This window comes from Equus quagga, chromosome 3 (genome assembly GCF_021613505.1).
Source record: "Equus quagga isolate Etosha38 chromosome 3, UCLA_HA_Equagga_1.0, whole genome shotgun sequence".
In the NCBI taxonomy this organism is placed as follows: domain Eukaryota; kingdom Metazoa; phylum Chordata; class Mammalia; order Perissodactyla; family Equidae; genus Equus; species Equus quagga.
The window spans coordinates 150,610,685-150,625,135 of record NC_060269.1 but is presented as its reverse complement, the minus strand read 5'-3'; the positions used below and the strand labels follow the sequence as shown (position 1 = coordinate 150,625,135).

At 50.2% G+C, this 14,451-nt stretch overlaps 2 protein-coding genes across 5 annotated transcripts; one reads left to right on the top strand and one right to left on the bottom strand.

Moving 5' to 3' along the window:
• Window positions 1-88: 88 nt before the first annotated feature.
• On the bottom strand, window positions 89-1,429 carry BLOC1S4 (biogenesis of lysosomal organelles complex 1 subunit 4). The gene has a single exon (XM_046656953.1). It carries the CDS (start codon window positions 1,366-1,368, stop codon window positions 721-723), a length of 648 nt encoding a protein of 215 aa, XP_046512909.1. The 5' UTR covers window positions 1,369-1,429; the 3' UTR covers window positions 89-720.
• Window positions 1,430-1,489: 60 nt separating this feature from the next.
• On the top strand, window positions 1,490-7,280 carry LOC124237392 (MORF4 family-associated protein 1-like). Of its 4 annotated transcripts, none has more exons than XM_046656954.1 (6): window positions 1,490-1,626; window positions 3,278-3,437; window positions 4,100-4,154; window positions 4,550-5,909; window positions 6,314-6,907; window positions 7,008-7,280. In XM_046656954.1, the coding sequence occupies exon 4, from the start codon at window positions 5,358-5,360 to the stop codon at window positions 5,739-5,741; it is 384 nt and encodes a 127-aa protein (XP_046512910.1). In that variant the 5' UTR covers window positions 1,490-1,626; window positions 3,278-3,437; window positions 4,100-4,154; window positions 4,550-5,357; the 3' UTR covers window positions 5,742-5,909; window positions 6,314-6,907; window positions 7,008-7,280. The 4 variants fall into 4 exon arrangements, with proteins under 4 accessions (XP_046512910.1, XP_046512913.1, XP_046512912.1 ...); XM_046656957.1 differs by having other exon boundaries at window positions 3,278-4,154; window positions 6,314-6,402; window positions 6,628-6,907; XM_046656956.1 differs by having other exon boundaries at window positions 3,278-4,154; window positions 6,314-6,439; window positions 6,628-6,907.
• Window positions 7,281-14,451: the final 7,171 nt, after the last annotated feature.

Here is a 14,451-nt window from a genome sequence, read left to right as displayed (position 1 = left end):
CTGACGCCGAATCTCTCAGAACACAGCCCTGTCGTTAAGTGACGCATGCGTGTCTGTGAAGTCCTTTACAGAAGGAAAACTTTTCCAATAAAATTTAAATTTTTTATTAATCCTTAAAATTTAAACCAAATGTTGGCACCCATATATACATAGATATGTTTGCTATGGACAAATTAAGATTGTGAGCTCGTACTTTCAAATACAGCTTCAGAATTAGTTGCAATAAACCAATACGTTTTCTCAGATGTATAATTGCCTTTGGTTTACAATCGATGATATGGAAAGTTTAATATGATGTTAAAGAATTTTCCTTCTACCCTAAAAATAAACAATAGAAAACTGAATCACTATTAGGACAGCATAGTAACAACGCTTGAAGGGCTCAGTAGTTTTTCTTAAGAGTATAGAAATATATAAAGCTTGAAAAGGTAATTGACCTGTAAAAGCCGTAAAAATAACAGTTCTGCCACAGCGCAGTTAGGTTCATTCATTTTGCCTCCCCGATTCCCACCCCCGCAAGCAGCTTCCAGGTTAGAACTGGAAGAGACAGAAAATCACGCATCCTACGTGAAATAATGCAAGTAGTGACAAAGAGTGTGCAAAAAAGAAACTTTAAAATTCCATACTCCAGCATCACGTCTGTCTAGTGACAGGATTTTCAAGTGATTTATTAACACTCGAGATAATCTCAGCGTCCTCTCGCAGCGTCGTCCGGCAGACTCAGACCTGAGGTCTCTCGCTGCAGCAGGGAAAGTGGTCCTCGGTCCGAAACAGGACGGGGGGTTCGTAGCCGGTGTGCTGGGGCCTGCTGGAGGGCGCCTTGTGGAAGAAGGAGGGCACGTTAATCGTGTGCAGCAGCTTCCTGAACGTACTGGGGAAAGCGCCCAGCTCGGCCTCCGCCCTGGCCACCTGCTCCTCCATCCTGGCCACGCTGGCGCCGATCATCCTGACGAAGGCCTCGAGTCTGTCGATCTTGCTGTACACCTGCCGCATCTCGGTGGCCTTCGCGTGAATGCGAGGCACGCCCTCGCTGACCACGTGGGAGGAGTCGCCGCGCAGCATGTCCAGCATGCCCACGAACTCGTCCACCCGGGTGAGCAGGTCCTCCAGGCTCGCGTCCAGGGCCTCGACCTCGGGCCGCGCCCCGGCTCCGGGCAGCAGGCAGGCGGCGTAGCCCGCGGCGGCGCGGCGCAGCAGCGGCAGGTCGCGGCCCGGCGCGCCCAGCTCCGGGCCCTCGTCCTCCCACGGCCCCGAGGCGCTGCTGTGGCTCTGGGACACGGTGCCGCTGTCCCCGCTCCAGCCGGCGCCCTGGAACTCGGCCTCCTCCGCCGGCTCCTCGCTCGGCGGCCCGCAGTCCCGACCCTCCATGGCCCGCGGCCGCCGGGATACCAGCCCCGCTTCCGGCCCCTCGCGCGCGCGCGCACACGCACGCCCCCGCTTCCGGCTTCCACACGCTCATGGACGCACACCCGCCCCTGCTTCCGGTCTCCGCGCGCCCACGTACGCGCACGCGCACCGATCTGCCTCCGGAACGGTCACAGTCACGCACTGGCGCGCGCGCGCCGTGACTCAAAACCCTTTTTAAAATCCGAGGGTGTAACTGAAGTACAAGAAAGTGCATACATGGTAAGTGTACACGTTCGTTGTTTTTCACATGTCCGTATAGCCGTGTAACCTTCATCCAGATCAAGATTAGAACATGTCCAAGCCCCCTGGCATAGTGGTTAAGTTCACACACTCTGCTTCAGTAGCCCGGAGTTCACAGGTTCAGATCCCGGGTGCAGATCTACACACCATTTGTCAAGCCAGGCTGTGGCAGCATCACACATACAAAACAGGGGAAGATTGTCAACAGATGTTAGCTCAAGGGAACTCTTCCTCATAAAAAAAAAAAAAAAAAAAAAAAGAAGCACAGATTTTGGGCTGGCCCGGTGGCGCAGCAGTTAGGTTCGCACGTTCTGCTTCTCGCCCGGGGTTCACCGGTTCGAATCCTGGGTGCGGACATGGCACCACTTGGCACGCCATGCTGTGGCAGGCGTCCCACATGTAAAGTAGAGGAAGATGGGCACGGATGTTAGCTCAGGGCCAGGCTTCCTCAGCAAAAAAGAGGAGGACTGGCAGTAGTTAGCTCAGGGCTAATCTTCCTCAAAAAAAAAAAAAAAAAAAGAATGTATGAGAGTTCCAGATGTTCTACGTCTTCTTCAGCACTTGGTATTGTCAGTATTTTACATTTTAGCCATTCTAGTGGATGTGTAGTGCTATCATTGTGGTTTTAATTTGCATTTCCCTGTTGAATCATGAAGTTGAGCATCTTTTAATATAGTTAATGGCCACTTGGCTATCGCCTTTTGTGAAGTGCCAGCTCAAGTCTTTTGCCCATTTTTAAGTTATTTGTCTTTTATTAATCTATCGAAGTTCTCAATAGTTTGAATATGAGTTCTCTGTCAGATATATCTGTTGACAATATCGTCTCCCACACTGTGGCTTGCCTTCTCCCTCTCTTATTGGTGAGTTTTGATGAATAGAAGTTGATAATTTTAATAAAGTCCAATTTATTAAACCAGGAAAGTTTTGAGAGTGAAAGGGGACACAATAATCACATCAAGACATGAGATGTAAAATCTTGGGTAAACCGTGTCATATGATTATTATGGACCATATGGATCATATTCTGATCATTAGGGATCATATGTCCAATGCCAACCCTTGGGTAACAGATGGAAATTGAGACCCAGAGTCACGTGTTCAGGTTAACCATCTTGTCCAAGGCCACAGAGCAACTAATTGGAGGAGCTAGGACCTAATTCTGGATTTGTCTGACTCCAAAATCTTTGGCATCAAATACCTCCATATACTGTCTGGTAATAATTATAATACTATCACCACTTATGTCTACTGGCACTTTGGCATTTGCAAAACACTTTCATCCGTATCATCTCACTTATGCTTCACTCTTCTATCTCACTCACTCTTCCCTGTGACAGATATTCAGGCATGGACCACTGGTCTTTGTCAGACTGGAACACTGAAGCTCTGATGTGTGGCACTTGTGTAAGCAGGATCCCTCCAAACTGCTGCTAGTGTGGCACTGACAGACCAAGCCTAGAAGTAGACTCCATCCATTCCACAATGACACACTATTGCTGCTCTCATAGGAAAATGGGCCAAGAGTTGGGCATTGTTTGAATTCAATATTGGATTATTAGAAAATTTAGTGCAAAAAATTTTGTTAAATGAATATTAAAGCAACATTTACTGGGCCCCTGCTATTTTTCAGGCACGGTAGGTGGTGGAGACATAGAGATGACCAAGACCAGAACCTGCCCCCAAGGAGCTTCCAGTCTGGTAGACGTGCTTATATTTTAGGGAAGACGGCCTCGCCTCTAAAACATTCCCTAAAGTCCTACTGTAACTGAACTCAAGGGGCTCGTCTCTTGGTGAGTACGGAGCTGAAAAGCACAACTGGGGCTGAAGGAAATGAAGAAAAGTTTTATTGCTTGCGCAGGCAATAGAGAACACCGAGTACAGCTCCCAAGGAAGCGTCTCCGGGAACTTAGTGTTGCAGGAGACGTTATGCACAAGAGCACGGAGGATATGTTACAATTGTGTAACAACTGTGCTCAATCAGGGCACATGTGCAGCAGGTGGGCAGGCCATTACACAACGAGTTCAAGGAACTATTACACAATGAGTTCAAGGAACATGAACAGGTCATTATGTAACGGGTCCATGGCAACTTTTGGACACTTGGCTCTGGAGCAATTTGCAAGGGTCTTGCTGCAACCCTGTACTTTTCATTGTAAGATGGCAACATCTGCAAAAACGGGAACATCACCTTCGGAAAAAGAGAACATTTAGTTTCTCCTTATCTGGAAAACGTTTGACAGCCCGTTTGTTATTGATCAGATTCTCAGTAACTCTTTCCTTGCCTGGTTCCCGGTCACACTGCTAGAAGCCAGACTGCCAGGAGAGGCTGGGGACAGAGTGCTGCAGGAGATCATAGCAGCATTCTTGCTAGGCTTTAAGCGTAGGGAAGATAAATTCCAAATGGGTGACTGGGAGATATGTGATCTGCTGATTCTCATAATCATTATACCAGATTGATTGTGCTGTGGAATCTCAGGCTGGAGGGGAGTATGTTATCAGGCATAAAGGTAAGGGGCTTAGGAAGGCCGGGCCCTTGCAGGAATGGAACACCGCCTGCATACCTTGCTGATTGTCCTTAAGATGCTCCCCAAGTGAATGACTGGAGATGGGCTGGTGTGGTTCTGGGGGTGAACAACAGAACCTTTGGACTTTGGCTTGCATGTCCCTGCAGCCATGAGTTCCTGCTATTGTGCATGCTTGAGATTCTTTACCCGAAAATAAATATGTGGCGATCCAAGGGACCTCACCTCAGTCCTTGAGGCTGATGGTCCCCTGTCCCATTGAATAATATAGATTGCGTTCTGTCTATTAATTCCGTCCGCCCCTTCGGCTGGCTGCCTAGCTGGTCTCGGCAGCAACAGAGCCCAATCAAAAGTGGCCCTTCACCTTGGTTTACTTACAGCCCCGTGAAGAGATCAAGAAACTTCTGACCAGAACGACCCAAGGTAGGAGAGAGAAATCCCCCCCGAATGAAAGTATAGGAGTGAGGGGTGCGGAGTACGAGGGAAGGGCCCTGGGCATCCGCGGTGCTTGACTCGAGGGCCTATCGCAGGAGAGGGAGCATGTGCGGTAGTAAAGAGCAGGGAATGTGGACCCAAATCGCTCAGGTTCAAATTCTGACCACAAGCACCGCCTTTAGTCAGTTCTTCATCTATCTCATAGGTTCACTGTGTATTGATACAAGTTAACCCAAGCACTTAGAGCAGTGCACGCTTGAACAGTAGCCTGTCGTATTCAAACAGGAGGGAGAGAGAATCGCTTTTACTTAAAAAAAAAAAAAAAAAAAAGTAAAAGGCCTGTAAGCTTTCGCGGAGCTGGCGAGAAAACCGCTTCTATCCCTCAAAGGCATATGAGAGAAGGGGGCGGGGCGGGGCGCGGGAAGCGGGTGAGGGCGTGCGCGCGGCCGAGGCCGAGGCCCCTTTGCGTGCGCGCGCCCGCGCCTCGGTCTTGCCGGAGGCGTGACCGTAAAGGAGCCCGGCCTGCCGTGAAAAGGCCGCAAACACGCGCGGGTTGGCTCTTGAGTCGGTGTTGTTCGTTGCTCCGCTGTTTGCTTTTCTTCCCACAGCAGTTGTGAAGCGAAAAGGCGTAGAGGGAAACAGTTTTAAAGATAATTCAGGAATAGTACTGACAAGGGAGCGGGTCGCTTCGACTCCGCAGTAGGCGTGATCAGTCGTCCCCGGGAGGTGCGGGCTGAAGCGGGGGCCGGGGGCATGCGGCCCGTGGACCCGGACGAGGCGGACGCCCCGGAGCAAGTGGAGGTGCTGGAGCCCGAGGAGGACTTCGAGCAGTTCCTGCTGCCCGTCATCCACGAGATGCGCGAGGACATCGCGGCGCTGAGCCGGCAGCGCGGCCGGGCGCCCCTGCGGAACCGCAGCAAGCTGTGGGAGATGGACAATATGCTCATCCAGATCAAGACGCAGGTGGAGGCCTCGGAGGAGAGCGCGCTGAACCACCTGCAGAGCGCGGGCGACGGCGGCGAGGGCCGGGCGGCCAGGCGGGGCGAGCGGGCCGAGGAGAAGGCCCGGGAGGTGGCGAAGATGGCCGAGATGCTGGTGGAGCTGGTGCGGCGGATAGAGCGGAGCGAGTCGTCGTGAGGAGCGGCGGCGGTGAGGCGGCGGGCGCCCCACGAGCGTGATCGAACGGCTTCCTGGGTGATAGTGACGTCTCAGGAGTGCAGCCCCGATCCTCCTGCGTCCAGACTTCGGCAGTGGGCGGAAAGTTGGGGTCGAGAGGAAAATGAACGCGTGCTTGTTTGGATGGGGGTTAGTAGATACTGTTTTTCATGGCCCCACCTGTCCCCACTCGTAGTTAGAGAAAACTTAAAATAACTTGGGGTTTGTTTTTGTGAAACGTGAAAGTCAATTGAACAAGACGGTTGCGGGAGGTAGACCTGTCTAGGCACTGCGGAGGATGGGGAAACCAAAGAAAACCGAGGCCATAGAGCAAAATAGGGGAGGGTGAGAACACAGGGAAAGGGAACAGAAAAGTGTGAAGCTCTGGGCCTTTTCTAGTAATTTCCAGGTTTTTCTTGAACGCAGGTGTGTCAGGACCCTGTCTGAAGGAAGTGGCCTTCTTGTGGGCGGTTAACTTTTTCTTTTAAACATCAGGACGCGGCAGTCTTGGGACTCAATGTCTTGATGGTAAATTTCTTGCACTTGTGCTTTAGGTTCACAGCTGGTGGCCTCTGCTCAACTGGTGAGGATGGGCTGACCCCTCCAGGAAACGGAAGCAGCTCTCGTTTTCTCTACTCTGTTTGTATGTTTTTTATCCCCACCTAACAGTCTGCCTTAAGGTCAGTGTGTGGTGACCTTGATAGGGGTTTAGATTGTTAAATGTATTTGGTTCCTGAAAAATGACTTTTGTTTGAGAAATACTCTCGTAAGGGAAATGGGCCTTCATCAAAGGTTGTTTCAGTGGCCACATTTGTTCTTGTTACTCTGCTGGGTTTTTGAAATGTTGGGCATGGTCTTCATTTCGCAGTTACCCCGGGACCTGGTTGTTTTCTGGAAGTGTGAGGCACGTGAAGCCTTGGGGTTGGAATCCTCCAGCGTCAGAGGTGCAGTGGAAGGCACTGCTTGGATGTGGCTGGGGGAGAGTGTGGGAACAAGACCGCCTTGCATAAGACTGCGAAGAACTAGCAGACAGCTGCACAGGGAAGATGGTCGTGCATCCATTTGGAACTTGAGTCATCTGTGACACACAGGAGGAGAGTTATGTTTTGTTGCCTATATTGTCTGCTGTTCATTTTGCAATCTGTCAGGTGAGTTTTTTAGACAACCTAGCGGATCCTAAATGACAGAGAAGTTTAAATGGAGAGTGGCGGAGTGTGCTTTACTCTTGTCATCCCCTCATGCATACAGGGCTTCAGAGCATCGCATCAGGGAGACGATCTGCAAAGAGCCGTGAGAGGCCGGGGAAGGAAGGGGCATCATCAGGCCGCGTCAAGTGCCCTCTCCTTCACTGGGGTGGCAGACCCGACAGGGACTTGAGACGAAAGTCAGACGTGTTCTCAGTATTCATTTGCTTTGAAAAACAAAGACCTAAAAAACCTTTGTTAAAATAAATTTTTTGTTCGAATGACCAAAGCCCCTGTGTGTGTTAATAAAAGAATCATGAGTAAATTTCTCTTAAAATGTCTGTCCTTCCTTGGGTGTCGCCATCACCAGGTGGGAATGAGCTGCTGTAGTTTGAGGCTCTGTGCAAGCCTTGAACTGCGAGGGAGAGCTACCTATGGAAGGTGCTCTGGGGACAAGATGCCAGAACGCCCCCGTCTTACCAGAAACAAACGTCAGCCCGTCCTCTGGGCTAAGCCCCTGCCTGACGGCAGCTGAAGTATGTTTAGTCACTCTGGGGGTATAGTGAGCTTCATATGCGGTCCAAGGCACTAGGGACATACGGGTGAGACATGGATTGGGAAGAGGTGGGACAGAAATGGAAAGAAGCCACCGCAGCACTTGAGCTTGAGTGTCTTGTGGGAGCGTTGTTTTGTGGGAGACTCCCCCCAGCACTGCAGGGGGAGTCTGGGAAAGCTGGTCAGAGCAAATGATTTGGCTTGCCCTTGAAAGCTGGGCACAACTGGAAGTAGGAACGAGCAAAGAGCTCAGAGGCTCAGGGACAACTGGAGCAGAAGCCTGCTGAGCTCCAGCACTGGGGAGACGGCCAGGGCGCTGGACTGCAGAGTGCGGAGGCGCTGGAAGAGGGAGGAGATCTTCACAAGGAGCTCGCTCCTCTTTGTAAGCCTCTCTTCCGGGAGGTTCTTCACCCCGAGTGTCCTTACTGAGCGCTAATGGAGACTCAAAGCCACAGCACGGGCCTGGGGCCATCTCCAGAACTGCTCGGTGTAGTTGGACAAGAACAAACACGAGTTTGTAATGACAAGTGGAGATACATATTTTGGATTAATGTGTAAAATAGGCATTTTTATAATAAAGTCTCCTGGCGCAAAGAAAAGTCGTGTTTACAGAGGCTGTTTCTGGCTGTGCTTTGGACTCTAGCATCCTTGTTCATGCGCCTGCCTTTCTGGGCTCTTCAGTGGAAACAGAGACATGCTGAGCCACGGAGACTCTGATGCGCTGGGGAATGGCAGGGACCCATTTGTAGCTGGGGAACGTTACTCATACTGCGTGCCGTGTGTGGATTGGTGGGAGCTCGAGTGAAGGCGAGAAGATGGCGCTGCAGAAGTACCGAGGGGGACCGAGTGCCTGAGCTGGAGCCGAGGGGTGGGGAGGGCCAGCTAGGCTTAGGGTCCTGGGGTCAGGGCGTGGTATCTTTCTCTATCAGTCAGCCAGACTAAGTTAAACTACTGTGAGGAGTTCACCCCAGAGTCTTAGTGGCTTAAGACCGCCAGGTTTACATCTCCTTCGTGTTTATGTACACTGCAGGTTAGTTGCTCCATGTTCTTGTAATTCCAGGGCCTGGCTAGAGCATCCCCTCTTTGGGATATTATGAATCTTGATTCAAGAAACTGTTCATTATAAACTACTTCACTGACTTAGAAACATGGTTTTGGGGTGAAGAAGCTGAATACACACACATATGCACACATATCTATACTTTACTTGCTATACACATATGGTGTGTATATAGTATATACATGTATTTTTCCCCTTGATTAGCTGACCAGAGATTATATTCATCCATGGGGTTGCATTTCATTTCGTCAGTATCCCAGGGCTGGATTCTAAGCCTCCTTCACATTCGGAGTCTTAAGAGTCTTGTGAACCGGTTTTGGTCCTCGGCGTTACTCAGAGCATTGTCTTAACCGGTGCTTGTGACGAAAGTCTAATTTAGAGGCACTCAGGAGTTTGTATTTCCTATTCATTTGAACTCATGCATTTCCCCTAATTGAATTACCTACCAGTGGAATTTATGCAGCCTCGCAGTTAGCTAGAAGGTTTGGATTGGCTTCTCTCAGTAGCTCAGAAAGTCATTAGTCTGTCATGGATGAGCCAGTCGTGCCCAGACGCCTCTTGCTGTGAAATCTGAAATTTTGTGTTCTCTTCCAAAAGATCTCAGAAATTCTATGACCTTCACTTGCATTGGCTGGCTTGTGATGCCTGCGTCTTCAATAATGTTTTGTTTCAGTACTTCTCACGGAGTTTTGTTTTTTCTGAAAGCATTTGAAGGCCAGGTATTTACGTGGCTCACCACGCTACTTTTCTTTCTCTCCTGTATATCCAGTCCCTTTCAGCAAGTACGCGTTCTTTGTAGGAAGCCTCACCCACACTGATGCACAAGCTCGTTGAAGCATTACGCATGTATGAGGACCTAGTTAAGCTCGGGATATTCTAGAAAGGCTGGCTGTGAGTTAGATGCTGCCCGGGCCCCTGGGGGTCCATGAAAAAGCAGGCAGGAAGGCTGTGGGGAGAAGACAGAGGGCAGTGGGGAAGGGGTGTGGCTGGGTGTGTGGGAAGAGCCTGGAGGGCCCCATTAGGGGCATTGGAGGTCACTTGGGTGTGTGGGGCACGGCCACATGGACGCACCAACAAGAGAACAAAGAACCTGGGGGCAGCAAGTAAAGAAATCAGCTGCAGCTTCAGCCTCTCCCGAGCTGTAGGCACTGCCAGCCCAGCTGGGGAGAGGCGAGCTGAAGCCTGCTCAAACTTTATGTCACCAGCGAGGTCTTCCTCTACTGCTCTGTGGTTCCATGGGGTGTCAGAGCCCAACTGGGGAGAGGAGAGCATCCACACGGGGACAACTCGGTGCAACTTGTCAGAGCCTGAGCAGCATGGTGAGGGCATCCAGAGGAGGCCAGTCCTGCGAGGTGACAGCCTGAGAGGCGAGGAGAGTGCACAGGCACGGGGCAGACTGGCATAGGGAGTCACAGCATGAGCAGGGAAAAAGGTTTCCATGCAGGAGAGGGGCTGTCGGCAGAGGAAGAGAAATATGAAGAGGAAGAGCACTAGAACGAACCAGCACACCATGGTATTGGTTTGAAATTGGAGGTATCTGTGCAAACTTGTGATTTTGTGTGTGTGTGTGACCATAGGTATAGATCTCTACATGAATTTATGTATGTACTTACAGATCTTCCCTAGTTCTGTCCATTGGGAGGGGCTAGAAGCAGTGACACCCCAATAGTAATGAGCACACCTAGTTCTCAGATCTTGGCTTCTAAATACCCTTTTCCACTAGAAGGAACTAGAAGTGCTTGGAGAAACAGTTAATTCCAGAGCTGGGGCAAGGAAAGTACAAGATGTATCGAGATGCCCATGCCTGGGATTGAGGGGTCCTAGGTCATATGACAGTACTCTAGCTGCAAAAGCATCTAGTATTTTCAACTTAAACAGGGGTTGATAGTCTTGCCACCCATCCAGATGCATAAGTGATGAATTCCCCAAACAAAAAAGGGATACAGATGTTGAATGGCTAAAACGAATGACAGGTATCCATCACTTGTGGTCATGGAGGCAGATACTGACTAAATATGGCTTAAACAATATGGCTTTGTATCTCCCATAATTCTAGAGGCACGTGGATCTGAGTCATTTCAGCAGCCAGGGATTTGAAATACCATTCACATAGGCTATGATGTAAGCAGCACTCCCTGGAGGTGTGCAGTGGGGCAACCCTGCCAGCCACTCAGTGAGGTCAAAGGTCTTCTATGATCCTCTTCACTTTGTCCTCCTTATTGCACAATGGCTGCTGCAGCTCCAGGCATCACATCCTCACACAACAATGTCTAAGTCCTGAAAGGAGATGGGGAGGGTGGGTTTCCACAGCTAGGTGTCTTCTTTTTCAATCAGCGAGGAAAGTCCTTCCTAGCTAAGGTCATCATATACTTACATCATTTACAGTTGTACAGTTTATGCACTGATAGCTCCGGGGGATACCATTCATGTTAAAGTCATTGTGCCTCGATAAAGTTCTCAGGACAGTTTTCCTGCAGATGCCACTACTGGGTCTTGAGGAACAGCATCTCTTCCTAATTTGCAGGAATGTACCCTGAGGGTTGGCTTTGGCCTTTGCTGGGAGCCGTGGCTACATCATTTGATTGGCTGTTTGACAGGGTCCAGTCGATTAACGCCGAGGGGTGCAGGGTCGCCCCTTGGTGAAGAATAACCGGCCAGCCCCTCACACAGTTCTGAAATCTGTGCTGCTTCTAATTGCCCTTCATTCCTTTTCCTTTCTTAACCTCCAGTTTTCACTCCTTTGGGTGGCTGCTTGGGAGGCACTACCTCCCAGGAAAATTAGATATGGTAAGAGAATGTGACCACCTGCAGGTAACTTTCAAGATATTTTTCAGTTAATTAACGGAGGAGCACACAGTCCCATTTGAGACAAGCAGAAAGGAATCCTGCCCAGATAAGATGTCGAATTAGGTTTATGGCCTCCGTCTGGTTAATGTTTCCTTCTCCCTCCAGTTCTTTGTCTAAATATATATATGCATCGTCCTTCTAAGTTTGCTGGTTAATTGGATGATCAAGAAGTATCTATATATTATTCTTGACCTTCTGCTTTCTGTTAAAATGTTATAGAAGTTTTCTCCTAAAAGCCATAAATAATAAATAATTGATGAGTAGAAGGGCCGAGGGGTGCAGGGATGCCCCTCGGTGAAGAATGGCTGGCCGACACCCTTCATATTTTCTGAATTATATGCATGCTTTCTAGCAAGTTTGTCTATACTTATTTCTGTTTTTCATTCTTGAAGATATATACTTTAGCTTAGCTTTTCAGCCCTTTACTTTACTAACAAAATGATACTTTCTCCGGCAGTGTGCTTAAGGGACTGTTAGCTCTACAATCTAAAAGACAAAGGAATGCTTCCACCCCCTAAAGGGCGCGAAAAGGTAAAGATGTTTAACTGCCCGCTGAGAATGCAGATAGCCCTGGGGATAAGACACCCTGGAGTCGCCTTTTGTTCCCATTAACCGTCTACACTAATGGCGTAAATGATTGAGGGAGGCAGGGATGGCTTCACCAGGATGCAACCAGACGGACTGCTGTCCTGTCCGGAGGCCTGGACCTTCTCTCTTTGATTTAACTTTACCATGAATCACAGCAGACGCCTAGGTACCTATCTCCTTTAGCTTAGAGACAACAAACACTAGTTAATTGCGGAGAAGACGATCATTAACCTTATGCTCTATAGAATGGAATGCTAATAAATATTCTTGTGCTCGTTCTTTACTTCCTTATCTCTCTGAGAATATTTGTAGAACTGTTTCTGTACTAATCCTGAAAAATATATAAACGATACTTGTGCACAGTAAAGTCGGACTTGCTAACACCAACCCAAGTCTCACGTCCCCTTTATTTTCCCCTCATTGTGCCGACGCCGTCCATCCCTCAGGAATCTGGACTCCGCCGGGGCGGGACCCCGGCAGGCCTTGTTCCCAGAAGCCACCAGCAGATCTCCTCAGAAGTCCCAGTGGCAAAGGGAGCAAGGATCAGGCGAGGAGCCCACATTCCCTGAGTCCGTTTCTGCTGCATGCCTGAACAAAACCAGGGCTCCGTGACCAGGGAGGAAGAAGAAGATGGCAGCTGGAGGGGTGGCCACGGTGTCTGCCCCAGTAACAACATGGAAACCAGGAGGCGCGGTCAGAGGGCAGGGTGCTCAAAGGAGGGGTTCAGAGACGGAGGAGCCCCGGTGTGATGACAAGATCTCCTGGTGGCCAAGGTGAGGAGAGCAGCCATTGGAGACAAGGCAGTCGGGGATGGGGAGGCCCTGGTGTGGACTAGGTCATCCTATGAGCACCCAGCACGATGGAAGGACTTGGGATGGGGAGGAAGGAGACAGGTGTCAGAGTCCGATGAGGTGGGAGGGGCGTGTAGCTGGGCAACAGGCGCTTCCGAGGGGCGGGGCTTTGGCCAGAGGAAGAGCAAAGGGCCCTGGAGAGAACATGGACCAAAGCACGTGCGGTGTGGGGAGAGAGGTGGCTTCCCTTGACAGGCCTGCGGGAGAAGTGGGCACTGTCCTCGGGGGACAGGCAAGGAGCAGTGTGGGCCGAGGGCAGGGCACGTGCGGACAGCGGCTCGCCAATCCCTTGCCAAACCAGAGGCAGGTTTGGGGCCTGCGGGCAGGGCAGAGCGCTGTGTCTGAGCGGGGAAGGAGCGGCGTTCCGGGAAGCCGTGGTAGAGAGCAGCTCTTTAGGCCCCTGCTGCTCGGTACACTGAGAGGAGAGTGCAGGTGACAGGCCAGAGAACTCACTCCTGCCTTTAGGCAGAGCCTAGTGGACAAGGCTCGTGACTTGCTGTGCTCAGCCAGGAGTCAGCCAGGCCCTGACGTTCTGGAGGAGGTGCTGACGTTCTGGAGGAGGTGCAAATGCACCATCCTTGCTCAAGGACAGAGCCTAGGCAGGGAGCAATTCTGCAAATCAGCAGCAGGGGTGCGGGCCACAGCCTGAGGGCTGGGACAGCCACCGGCTCCAGGGTTGCTTCTCCTGCTGGCAACAGTCACAAACAAGACTGCTGGGTTCATCTGGGAAACGGCCGCCACTTGTTTCCCCAAGCATGATTTGGAGAAATACTTGACTTGGGTTAAATATTTCACTTTTTAAAAACATTCTGGAAGCAACCCAAGTGTTCCTTGATGGATGAATGGATAAGCAGAACATGGTGTGTCCATACAATGGGATATTCTTCAGCTTTAAGAAGGGAGGGGATTCTGACACATGCTGCAACACGGGTGGAGCGTAGAGACATTGTACTGAGCGACAGAAGCCAGTCTCGGTAGCCACATTCATAGAGAAGGTAGAGTGGTGGTCACCAGGTGCTGGGGAGATGTCGAATGGATGTGGGGCTTCATTTTCGCCAGATGGAAAGGTTTTGGAGACTGGTTGAACAGCAGTGTGAATATATTTAATACCAGCACTGTACACTTAGACATGGTTAACATGGTAAATTTTATGTTATGTGTTTTTACCACAGTAAAAAAAAAAATTCTCCTTTGACCCAGCAATCCTAGGTTAAAAATGGCATCTACTTTTGGAAAATTATCTGATCTTAAGGCAAAGCTTTGGGCATGAAACTATTAATTGTAGCATACTTTTTAAAAACAAAAATAGGAAGGCCTGCATTGTTCACAACGAGCAAATGTTGGCGCCCTCGCGCCCGTGGGCTCCGTGCAGCCGTTGAAACCTGCTGCTTGGACAGCGGTCAGGCCAACGGGGGGAGACCGCCCTCCGCAAGTGGGAGCAAGGAGACCCGACATCCAGACATCCAGACAGACGGAGGGGCTGCCGGCCTCTACACTTGATTTTACCCTGTTTTCTTCTTGGAACAAGAGGTGTGGCATTGCAGAAATAATGAAGGTATAAAAGGCTACTCCAGAGAGAAAAAATGCCGGTTGGACGTGGCTTTTGC

Coding starts and splice junctions, on each gene's coding strand:
- LOC124237392 (XM_046656955.1), top strand. CDS start 5,358: ATGCGGCCCGTGGACCCGGACGAGGCGGACGCCCCGGAGCAAGTGGAG.
- BLOC1S4 (XM_046656953.1), bottom strand. CDS start 1,368: ATGGAGGGTCGGGACTGCGGGCCGCCGAGCGAGGAGCCGGCGGAGGAG.